Below are 12,276 nucleotides of genomic sequence, written 5' to 3'. Positions count from 1 at the left end.
TAAAACACGGAACCAAAGATTGCCAAAGATGTCTTATGGTAAAATTTTTAATTTAAGATTTTACTGAATTTAAATCTCAAACGAAAATTTTGCATTAGGTACTTGGAAAATTTGTTGAGGAATTCCTGATCAACTTTCAGATACCAGGAATTACACGTTTGAAAATTCTGATCCTAGATTTACCTTCCTTCTTTAGATTCTCTAAAATGTTGCTTTTTGAACTTTGAAATGAGTTTTGCAGAAAGTTTCTCAAAAGAGCGTCGTACGGAGGAAAAAAACCATAATGTTGAAGCATGTTAAACATCAGAAGAACAACGGGACAACAACAAATAAATGTTTGTTCATATTATTTTCTCTGGAGGTAAAATTATAATACAAATCTCTCCAATGAATGGAATCAAACACATTTCTCTCCATCAGCCTATTTTTTTTAGAGATTATCCTTGAAATTCAGCAGAATAGCTTCCTATACTTCTGGATTCCTCAGAATTCTGCCAGAAACCTTCTGGGAATTCCATCCTGGGATTGCACAAGAACTCAATCCCAGTACATGGATTCTGCCAATAATTGGTAAAATTATTTAAATTTTTTATTAATGTCCTAGTTAACGCCCCCTTCCTAATCATTTTTCTATTTTTTTCCACAGATAGCTTTACCGTTATACTAATTTCGGAAGATTTGAAGCCAAGTTATACTTTTCGTAGATAATTCTTGAACAGTAGAATTTTTGACGCAATTTGTGATGTATTTTAGATATATCTTAGGTAAGCTTTGAAAATTCAGTTCTAATCATGTTGGAAAAAGTTTTTGCAATAACTGTTTTGAGTTGCGTAAGAAATCATAATACAATGATTTTCAGAAATTATGGAATCTCGATATGGTTTCTCTGATATAGTGGTGTTTTATGAAATTGCAAAAAATGTTATACGCAACTCGTTGCAGAACTCGATTTTTACTCGGAAAGCCTCGTTGGACAAATTTACGACTCGTGCCGTATAAATCATCATTCTGAAACTTGTTGCGTAATAGTCGTTCACGGAACAAGTTGCAGATTGATGACTTTTACAGCACGAGTCGTGAATTTATCCTACGAGGATTGCCGAGTAGGATAATTAAGACAAGTGCTGTAGAAATCGAGTTCTGCAACAAGTTATGTACAACATTTTTTGCAATTTCGTAGAAGGCCACTTGAGGGTATCAGAAATTATATCGAAATGCATTCACCATTATTTTTCAATTTATGTAAAATTGTTGTGTTATGATTTATTACGCATCTCAAAACAGTTGCGTAATGAGAAATCGCTGCGTAATGAATCATTATGTTTCAGTTGCGTAATGACTATTCCCGCACTGCATACTTCAGTGCAAGAAAATATGCCGTTTCATGACAGATTGGCGTGATGAAAAACAGCCTATTACGATGAGAAATTGCAAAAACTACTATTATATACTTCCTTTTTTTCATAATACTAAGTAAATCTAATGATGGGGAGGGGCTTGCCCACACATTGCACTTAATTTAACTGAAAATTTCTCATTAAAAGTTTAAATAGGAATTAAACATGTTCAAAGTATATCATTTATAAGTTATAAATTTGAAAGTAGGACATAAACTTTCAAAAATTGACATAATTTTGAATGTGTTCTGTTATTAATGATATTCATGGCAGAAAACCACTTATTGGGATGGAATTGTTTTTCGCAACTTTTGAATTTGGTAGAAATAACAAATTAAGTTAAATGCAAATAGAAAAGTAATTGTTCTAAGGATGCATTTGAAATTTCTTCTCTCTATTTGTTCAATTTTGAATTTGTATTTTGAAAATTCAAATAAAAAAAAAATGCATAGTAAAACTAGCAATTTGCTTTCTTACGTTATTTGAGTCTGATTTAGTTTTGCTAAGTGGGTAAGTGGGATCCCCCAGGTATAACGATATTTCGGGATAAGTTAGATCATAGAAATTTTCATATGAAATGAAAACAAAACATCTGTTTTCCGTAGGCAGCTTGTAATAATACCAATGCAAGACGTGAAATGTGTCACAATTTATAATGTGAGTTAGCGCTGAATTAAAAACTGTTACATGGAGCATGCATGGTAATAAAAATAACAATATTGTTTGTACTAAGTAGATTCCCAATCATTTGTATCTGTACCTTTCTAGAAAAATAATCACATGAAAAACTTTTCCTAAATGAGCCTTGAAGGAAGGTCCCACTTACCCTAGACTTTCACTTGCCCCAGGCTACCTTATTATGAAATGTTTCAATTAAATTGTTGGTTAATTGATGGTTGATTACATATCTGTTCATTTTTGTGGTCACTTCGTATGGAATGAACTATATGCCAAATTGGAAGGGTCTTCGATAAGATAGGTTCTATTTAAAAAATCTATATTATCACCTGTATTCCTGTATTACGGGTAGGTTACCAATTATGCCCATAGTGGTTTCCTATTCTGCTATACGTGATAATTCATTTCAATTGATTTATAAGCTTGAAGTGTTTCGTGTATTTTAATAGTTAGATATCAAATATATCTTGTCATTCAAATAGAATCACAATAGAAAAGCTTTTCAAATTTTACATCCAGTATGATAAAAACTGGTACACCTTCTATATGTACTTACCGTCCAGCTTAATCAGCCCATCCGTTTCGCCCAGTGAGTTTTTCGCCACACATCGGTAGGAGCCAAAGTCCGATGGGCCCACGGCGCGAATTTTCAGCTGCATATACTTGGTGTAGCCGGTGTTTCGGGACAGGGTTTCGAACTTATCGCCCGTCCGGGATGTATCTGTTTAAAACAAGACAAAAAAAAATACAAGGATAATGAAAAAAGGGCTGCAACCATAAAGTGGGTTCTGTAAAATGATTACATCGAGCTCAGTTCACTTCGGCTTGTTTAGAGGGATGGGAGTATGAGAGGGTGGGTGTCTTTCTCCCGGACCAATAAATCTAGAGCAAAACAAGCCAATTACGGTTGCGGTGCGATGTAGGAGATTGATTTACTGTAAATTACCTGTCGGTTTCCTTTGGTCTACATATGATCGGAGTTAAGTTAGAGTGGACCAAGTACAAAACTTGGGAAACCGGAAAACTATGTCATTAAATGCAAAATTACTTTTGCTCCAATTCGCTTTGATCAGATTTGAGTCGAGTCCAGATTCTGATGAAAGTTTTTAGTAGTTGTATGGTGTCGCTTAGCGGTGTTCTTTCGTTTAATCAGAGTGGATGAAGTACAGTCAGTCCAAAAAAATTGTGTAATATTGAACAACAATTTTCACGAGTCAAAGAATTGCTAAGTCATATACCTTGAGCCCATTTTTCTCAAAATATGAAAACTGTCACTTGGTCCACTCTGACTTAACGCCGCCCATATGGTTCACACGAGTGACAGAGAGACAGCGCCAGTAGTGGAAAGTCGAGGCAGGGTGGAGTTTAAACAAGGCCGTCAATTACTGTCCCTGTGGTACGATGAGAGTGATTCTTCAACCGGGGCCTGGCTATTAATTGCAGGACATGATTGCTGCGTTGGATTGATGCCAAAAGTGTGCTCGAGGGCTCTAGCAGTTTTGAGCCAGACTTTGTGTTGTGGATACATGTTTGAGGTGGATGGGTTTTGAAGCCCAGTGGTGTCGATATCGAAAGGGACTAGAATAGATCACTGGTCTACTTCAACGCTATCATTTCAAGTGTATTTAAACGGTTCATTTCAATCGATGGGATAGAACTCTCTAAAGTGAATTGACTGAGTGAAATTGTTCTAATGATATCTGGTTATTAAAGAGTTTTGTTAGTGACTACAAGGGTAGATTTTAAATTAACTGTTCACCGGAGAAACCCAGTGGTCTCTCCTACTATGCTCTAAATTCCATATGCAATCATCCAAACCTAAAGCGACGCCTCTGACGAAGCTTCACCATTCTCCAGAACACCAACAGTAACTGAGCAACGCTTCCGACCACACCAAAATCGATTGTGGCCCACCAAATCTTTCTAAAATTATCGCAACATTGTTTACAGGACGGAAACATCCTTCCCAATCAATGTAACTGCAAATGAAGCATGCCACCCCGGGACGGCACACGTGTCCCCTTGTTACCCCCCGGGCCGTCGAAACCGATCTTCAGTGACAGCGGACAAGACCGGAATTTGGCAGCCGAAAACAACGAGGTCAATTATTGTGTAAAATTTGGATAGCACCGATCCCCGGTCCGGATTGAATCACAACTAGCAGCCAACGCCGACGCTGGACCGTAAAATGTTGATAATCCTTGCTGCCGGACATCAACCTTTATACCACCGAGTCTGCAGACTATTGCTTCTAGTGTGAAGCATTTCCATCTCGAAACGCAAATCACTTTCCGGAATGAGTGAAACTTGGCTTAGTAATAGTAGCTATCCGATATGAGATTTTTCAGATTAAAATTTTGCTAAAGACACTAGGGAAACCAATATATTTTAGACCCCTATATATTTTGGACCCCCTGGGCCATTTTCCTGAAAATTTACCAGTGTAAATCGAAAGACCAACTCAATTCGCATGCCATTTGGAAAGATAGAACTATTCCGCACTTGCATTAACCATAGAAAACATAGAAAACGTGTTTTTTTTTATCTGAAATTAATTTAATTTAATCGGTTCATCCATGCAACCGTTACAACTAGAGTGTCCATCCCGGGACATCTCGGGACAAAATTTCCCGGGATTTGACAAATTTCGGGATTTCCCGTTTCCCGGGATTTTAGTTCTGACATCGCGGGATTCCCGAAATGTACGTAGAATTTGATGAAAACCACTAAATTTCAATGAAAACAATGACATTTTTCCTCACTATCAAGTAGAGTTACAAATTTATCAGGAGCACAGAAATGTACTGACGAGCCTCCAACCAAACCGTCTCTCAGCTCATCGGAATCCTAGTGTGCTGCGCTAGAAGGAGGCTCACAAAAATTCTAAAAGCGCGCGCTAGGTGATGTGCTCTCGGGGAGACTCGTCTCATGCGCTGTTCGGCGCTACGACTCGCCATCGGTATCCAGTGAGACACATCTCAATAAAAATGAGGCGCACCAAAAAAGGTCTCACAATGTACAGCGCTCCCGTGCACTTGCAAGCAATGAGGCTCCTGCACCTAAGGCTACAGCACGTGCACAGTAACTCTACTATCAAGCCTTATTTGATAAAATAGAGAAACATAATGAATAAGAGAATAAACGGCTAAATATTTTCTTGGAAAAACCAATTCACAAAGTAAGAAACAGATATTTTTATTTGTCTAGTTTCAAAGCTTTTCTTTTCAACATTAGCCGTTTTTATAAGCCTATGCTGAGATAGCAAATTTGAAGAGAGATCGTAGCAGGCTGTGCGCGCGAGCGGCTGCGTTTTTAAATTCGCTGTCACGTTTATCTCGGTTCCGCCGATTCGGCCGATGAAAGAGCAAAACGGCTGGTAGTGCTATGCCACCCGACATACATTTAGAAGAAAAGTGCTGCTTTGTGAAGTTTTACCGGCGTAACCCGTGCGAAAATAGTGAATATGTGAAGATTTTAATTATCGTACTTAGATGGTTTTGAAGGTACTATGCACCCGATGGAACCGATGAAGCTTCGCAGTGTTTAATGCAAATTGTGTATCACGTTTGATGTTTGCCTCGATGTTTGGGGGTAATCGCGACAAAATTTGCACAGTAATACCGCTTGGGCCTGCGGTCTAGCGATGACCGAGTGTCTTGTTTGTCTAAGTGAAAATATGAAGGAAGTGCTTCGAATTATTGAGTCGACAGCGTCGTAGTCAAGAAATTTGGTGAGATTGTTCTGATCTGTATTGTTACCTTAATATACTAAATACGTGCCAGTTCCAAAAAAGCATATCTTTGGATTTGGAAGTGTGTTTGTATTATCATTATCCATTTGATAACGGTAATGCACACATGCGGGGCTTATTGTTTGTGAAAGTGACTTCTGAATGGACGTGTCTCTCCAGCCATTCTGAAATGGGTCACTGGATCTGCAATAGAGCTATCACCTTCTAACTCCTGGACTAAAGCTATCTGCAATAGCATCAAAAAACATTGCAGAAAGATTTCTTCCATAATATCACTGCCGGACAGTGGGTGTTAGTTGGATTACACACACACACACACACATGCTGAGATAGCAAATTTGAGGGTTGCAAAATGGTGAGTCGACAACCAGGAAGGAGCGTCCAACATAGCTCTGGTCCTCACAAGCCCCTACCTCACGCTTCCACGGGTCTAACGATGACAAAGACCGCCAGCAAAGGGTTGCGTACTTTGCTGGTAGTGCAACCTGGGCACTGTTGTCCTTCTGACATCAGCTAGAGTGAGGAGGTGCCAGGTGGGAGCTTGGGATTTTTACCCTTTCCAAGCGAAACTCGTACATACAGCCGTATGGAATACCACCTTTAGTACTTCCTTCGGGAGGTGACCGAGCGTCTGGTCCATCTGACCAGGGGCTCAAGCATGGTCTACCTAGGATGTGGCGGGGTTTCATCAGTGGGCTCTGGTGAATCTCTACAAAAAACCACATATCTGCAAGTAACCCTGAACAAGCGACCTGGTACCGCTTTCAAAGTACCTTAGCCCTTTGGAGTGCCAACCGGCACATCAGGATGGATGCCAGTAAAATCCTGATTATGGTATACTGGTCACAACGCAGAACAACGGACAGGACACGGATTACGGATTGGATACGTCGACTAACAGTCGTGGGCTGGCAGCGTACTCTACTGTTCCCTGAGTAAGGAAGGGTGACACCAACTTGAAACGGCGAATAGGACTATGAGGAAACTGCCTCCGTCCTGATAAAACCTTGGCAGGCCTTCGTGTACGTTCGAAACTCGTCACCAACCTCGGTGAGTAGTAGGCTCAGATGTAACATTCCTGACTTACGCCGATCCGGCTCTGAACACAACCCCCATGAAGGATTGTGTCAACCCTAGCATGGCCTCCCTGCTTGCATAGACAACCATGGGATCACGAGAGGCGACTATTTACAACGAGTAGAGATAGCGGCTCGAAGGGGGGACCCAATCGAATGGAGCAAATAATCGATTTGGATGGAGAATCTAGTGGAGGGAACGAAGACGCGATAGTATTCGCAAGGAGCGGAAAGATGCAGAGATCGCCAGTGATACCACAGACGGTAGCAGCCAGCACTAGCAGATGCAGCACACCGAGTGAGCTACCGGGAAACCAGCGGGATGCAGGCTTCCTGAGTCAAGTGCTCACACCAAAGTCGGGGAGTAGCACCGCTCAAGACGACCGGCAGCATGATAAGTCGGAGCTGTCGGAATTAAAGAGGAAGGTTAATGAACTCTATGAGTTCGTCAAGACGAAAAACAATGTCCACCTCAGAATCAAGCAGCTGGTCACGAGCATCAAGTCTGCCGTTACAGCCGCAGAACGCGGGCAGAAGGAATTGCGGAGTAGAGCGGAAAAAGCCGAAAAAGCATTAACTTCGGTGAATGCAACAGCCGTTGAACAGGAGACGCCTAGGAGCAATCCGACCACCCGCACGGAAAAAAGAACGAGGGATACACCAGGAGAGGAGGAAGATCCCAAAAAGCAGAGAAGCGGCAATGAGTGCGTCAGTGAGCAGAACGGCAGTGGATGGCGCACCGTGAAAGGTCAAAAGGAGAAGAATACAGCTCGTAAGGAGAGGAAGCGGCAAAAAAAAGGAACCGAAGAAGAAAGAAAAGCAACGGTCACCTCGCGAGAGGTTCAGGGGCGATGCTCTTGTCATTGAGGCAAGCGATAAGACAAGCTACGCGGCGATTCTCAGGAGAGTGAGGGAGGACCCAGAGCTTAAGGAGCTGGGTGAAAACGTGGTGAGAACCAGGCGTACCCAGAAAGGTGACATGCTCTTTGAGCTTAAAAAAGATCCGTCGATCAAGAGTTCGGCCTGCCGAGAGCTCATCGCGAAGTCGCTGGGCAACGAGGCAAGCGTGAGAGCCTTATCCCAGGAGGCAGTGATCGAATGTAGAGAACTGGACGAGATCACAACAGAAGACGACGTGAGGGGTGCACTGCTATCTCAATGCAACCTGGAAGAAGCACCACAGTCCATCCGGCTGAGGAGAGCTTACGGAGGTATGCAAATAGCGACGATCCGATTACCAGTCGCAGCAGCCAAAAAACTCGTCGAGGCTGGTAAGATCAAGGTGGGATGGTCGGTTTGCCCGCTGAAACTGATCCCTCGGGAGACAAATCCGGTGGAGAGATGCTTCAAATGCATGGATTTCGGCCACCGGGCAATAAACTGCAAAGGCCCGGACAGGTCCGAACACTGCAGGAAATGTGGTGAAAAAGGTCACGTTGGCAGGGACTGCCTGAAGTCACCTAGGTGCATGCTGTGTAAGGTGGAGGAAGGTAACGCCCATACGACGGGTGGCTTCAAGTGCCCCAAATATCAGAAGGCGAAGGCAGGGCAGTAATGATGATGGAGATAACGCAGGTGAACCTCAATCATTGCGACGCCGCACAACAACTGTTGTGGCAGTCGACAACAGAAACAAAGTGCGACATTGCGATCATTGCAGAACCGTATCGGGTTCCTCCCGATAACGGCAATTGGGTAGCAGACAGAGCAGAGACGACGGCGATTCAAGTAATGGGCCGATTCCCTATCCAAGAAGTTGTCGAACGCTCATACGAGGGCTTCGTGATCGTTAAAATTAACGGAATCTTCGTGTGTAGCTGTTACGCCCCCCCGAGATGGACACTGGAGCAGTACACCCAGATGTTGGATGTGCTAACCGACAAGCTGATCGGTCGAACGCCGGTAATAATAGCAGGAGACTTCAATGCTTGGGCCGTGGAGTGGGGTAGCAGACTGACCAACGCGAGAGGATACAGTTTGCTGGAAGCTCTAGCGAAGCTCGACGTAAGGCTGTGCAACGACGGTCTCGCTAGCACATTTCGCAAAGACGGTAGGGAGTCCATCATCGACGTGACCTTCTGCAGCCCGTCACTAGTCACCAATATGAACTGGAGAGTTAGCGAAGAATACACCCACAGTGACCATCAAGCGATCCACTACTGCGTTGGCCAGAGAAGTTGTGCAGTATGGCAGAGGAGGAATGGAGAACGAAGGTGGAAGACGAAGCATTTCGATAAGGATCTTTTCGTCGAAGCACTCCGAGTAGTAAGCGACGCTCCAAACATGGATGCAGGAGAGCTGACAGAAGCGTTGGCGAGAGCGTGTGACGCGACTATGCCGAGAAAACTGGAGCCAAGGAATCAACGGCGTCCTGCATACTGGTGGAACGACAGACTCAGCACCCTTCGCGCAGCCTGCTTAAGAGCCAGAAGACGCGTGCAGAGAGCTAGATCCGAAGCCAGCATGGAAGAGCGTAAAGTGACCTACCGACTGGCCAGAGCCGCGTTCAAACGGGAAATATCGACGAGTAAAACGAACTGCTACAAGGAGTTGTGCCGGGAAGCTGACGCAAATCCCTGGGGCAACGCCTATCGAGTAGTGATGGCGAAGATCAAGGGCCCAGTTACCCCAGCTGAAATGTGTCCCGACAAACTGAAGGCGATAGTGAACGGTCTCTTTCCTACGCATGCTCCAACAGCGTGGCCGCCCACACCGTACGCTGACGTAGATGAGGAAAATGCCGGTATACAAGTGTCTAACGCCGAGCTGATAACGGTTGCGAAAGGATTGAAGCTGAACAAAGCTCCCGGACCAGATGGTATCCCTAATGTTGCGCTAAGGGCAGCAATCTTGGCGTTCCCAGACATATTCAGGACAGCGTTGCAGAAGTGTCTAGCGGAAGGCTGCTTCCCAGACAGATGGAAGGTGCAGAAGCTGGTGTTACTGCCAAAACCGGGAAAACCGCCAGGAGATCCTGCTTCATATAGACCAATATGCTTGCTGGATACTCTTGGCAAACTTTTGGAGAAGGTCATCCTCGGCAGGCTGACGATCTATACGGAAGGCGAGAACGGATTGTCGAAAAGGCAGTTCGGATTCCGTAAAAAGACTTCGACGGTGGATGCTGTTCGGGCAGTCATCGCGTGCGCGGAGAAAGCGGCCAAGCAGAAGAGGAGAGGCAATCGATACTGCGCAGTGGTAACAATAGACGTCAAGAACGCGTTCAACAGTGCCAGTTGGGAGGCTATTGCCGCAGCCCTACACAGAATGCGGGTTCCCGGATATCTGTGTAAAGTTCTGCAAAGTTACTTCCAGAACCGGGTACTGGTCTACGACACGAACCAGGGACGGATGTCAATTGAAGTCACGGCGGGAGTTCCACAAGGATCCATACTTGGTCCAACATTGTGGAACATGATGTACGATGGAGTGCTAACCTTGTCACTGCCGAATGGAGTCGAGATCGTCGGGTTCGCAGACGACGTCGTTCTTGCGATAACTGGTGAGACTGCGGAGGAGGTGGAGATGCTGACGGCGGAATCGCTAGACACCATCGAATCGTGGATGACTGGAGTCAAGCTGCAGTTGGCTCATCATAAAACGGAGGTGGTGCTGGTCAGCAACTGCAAGGCGGTACAACAGTTGGAAATCAACGTCGGAGGGCACGCAATCCCATCGAAGCGCTCTCTAAAGCATCTCGGAGTAATGGTCGACGACAGGCTAAACTTCAACAGCCACGTAGACTATGCCTGCGAAAAGGCAGCGAAAGCTGCTAACACCGTAGCCAGGATCATGCCCAACATTGGAGGACCAAGAAGCAGCACGAGGCGTCTTCTAGCGACCGTATCATCGTCTATACTGAGGTATGGAGTCCCGGCTTGGGCTGCAGCGTTGGGAACCAAACGTAATCGAGATAAGCTGGCAGGTACGTTCCGGCTCATGGCTATACGGGTTGCGAGTGCCTACCGCACTATATCATCGGAGGCAGTGTGCGTTATCGCCGGAATGATCCCCATCTGCATCACTCTGGCTGAAGACATCGCATGTTACCAGCAAAGGGACACACGGAATGTGAGGAATACCATTAGGTTGGACACAATGGCCAGGTGGCAGCAGGAGTGGGATAACTCGGAGAAAGGAAGGTGGACCCACAGGCTCATTCCTAACGTGTCGGTGTGGACGACCAGAAAACATGGAGAAGTTAACTTCTTCCTGACCCAGTTTCTGTCAGGCCATGGATGCTTCCGGAAATATCTGCACAGATTCGGACACGCAGAATCGCCACATTGTCCGGCCTGTCCAAATATCGAGGAGACACCGGAGCACGTTATATTCGACTGCCCTCGATTCAGGGATATACGAAGCGAGATGATGTCAGAAACCGCAAGCGTTCTAAATCCGGACAACATCGTGCAGAACATGTGCCAGCATGAAAGCACCTGGAATGCGGTGAACAGGGGAATAACGGCGATTATGTCGTTGCTGCAAAGGAGATGGCGTGAAGACCAGAGAGCTCCGGGTCGCGATCGGAGTAGGCTAGATCCTCCGTCGGGGACTAGACCGAGTAGAGCGGGCGTAGCGTAGTATCGGTTAATAGTCGTCGGGGCGCCTGCAAACCGGAAGCCATCCTCCAACCGGAATTGCAGAACCGACCCTGGCACTTGGCCGACCAACGTCGAGTCGGAGTAGGCTGAGTCCACCGCCGGGGTCCAGCTGAGTAATTCGCGAAATAGCACCGGCAAATGGTCGTCGGGGCGCCTGTGAACCGGAAGTTTCCCTCCACCGGAATCGCAGGGCCGACCTCGGCATCTGCCCGGCCAGCTTCGGAGTAGGCTAAGTCCACCGCCGGGGACTAGTTGAGTAGATCGCGTTGTTGCACCGGCAAATGATCGTCGGGGCGCCTGTGAACCGGAAGCTTCCCTCCACCGGAATCGCAGGACCGACCTCGGCATCTGCCCGGATAGCATCGGTTCGGGAGATCTTCCGCCGCCGGGGAAATCTTCGTCGGAGTAGGATAGATCCACCGCCGGGGACTACTCTGAGTAGTACGTAGCGTATCACCGGCTTGAGTCGTCGGAGCGCCAGCGAACCGGAAGCCATCCTCCAACCGGAATCGCTGGACCGACTTCGGCACTCCACCGGCCTGTATCGAATCATGAAGAAGCGCGTAGCCGGAGTAGGCTAGCTCCACCGTCGGGGACTAAGCCGAGTAGCATCGATCGTCACAAACCAGTTTTGGGTCGTCTGGGCGCCAGTGAACCGGAAGTCATCCTCCAACCGGAATCGCTGGACCGACCTCGGCATCCAACTGGTCAACAAGGAGAGCTCGAACAGCAGCAGCGGAGAACAAGTCGTCGTAGAGCAACGAAGTGCA

The 12,276-nt window shown here is 45.9% G+C and overlaps 1 protein-coding gene across 1 annotated transcript in view; it reads right to left on the bottom strand.

Annotated features, from left to right (window-relative positions):
• LOC5567004 (lachesin) overlaps positions 1-12,276 on the bottom strand; it is a 224,723-nt gene that overhangs the window by 121,846 nt on the left and 90,601 nt on the right. The window contains exon 5 of the mRNA XM_021847812.1: positions 2,632-2,796. Coding sequence (XP_021703504.1) covers positions 2,632-2,796 — 165 coding nt within the window. The remainder of the gene's footprint in view (positions 1-2,631; positions 2,797-12,276) is intronic.

This window comes from Aedes aegypti, chromosome 2 (assembly GCF_002204515.2).
Source record: "Aedes aegypti strain LVP_AGWG chromosome 2, AaegL5.0 Primary Assembly, whole genome shotgun sequence".
NCBI lineage: Eukaryota > Metazoa > Arthropoda > Insecta > Diptera > Culicidae > Aedes > Aedes aegypti.
This window is presented reverse-complemented; position numbering and strand designations above follow the sequence as displayed.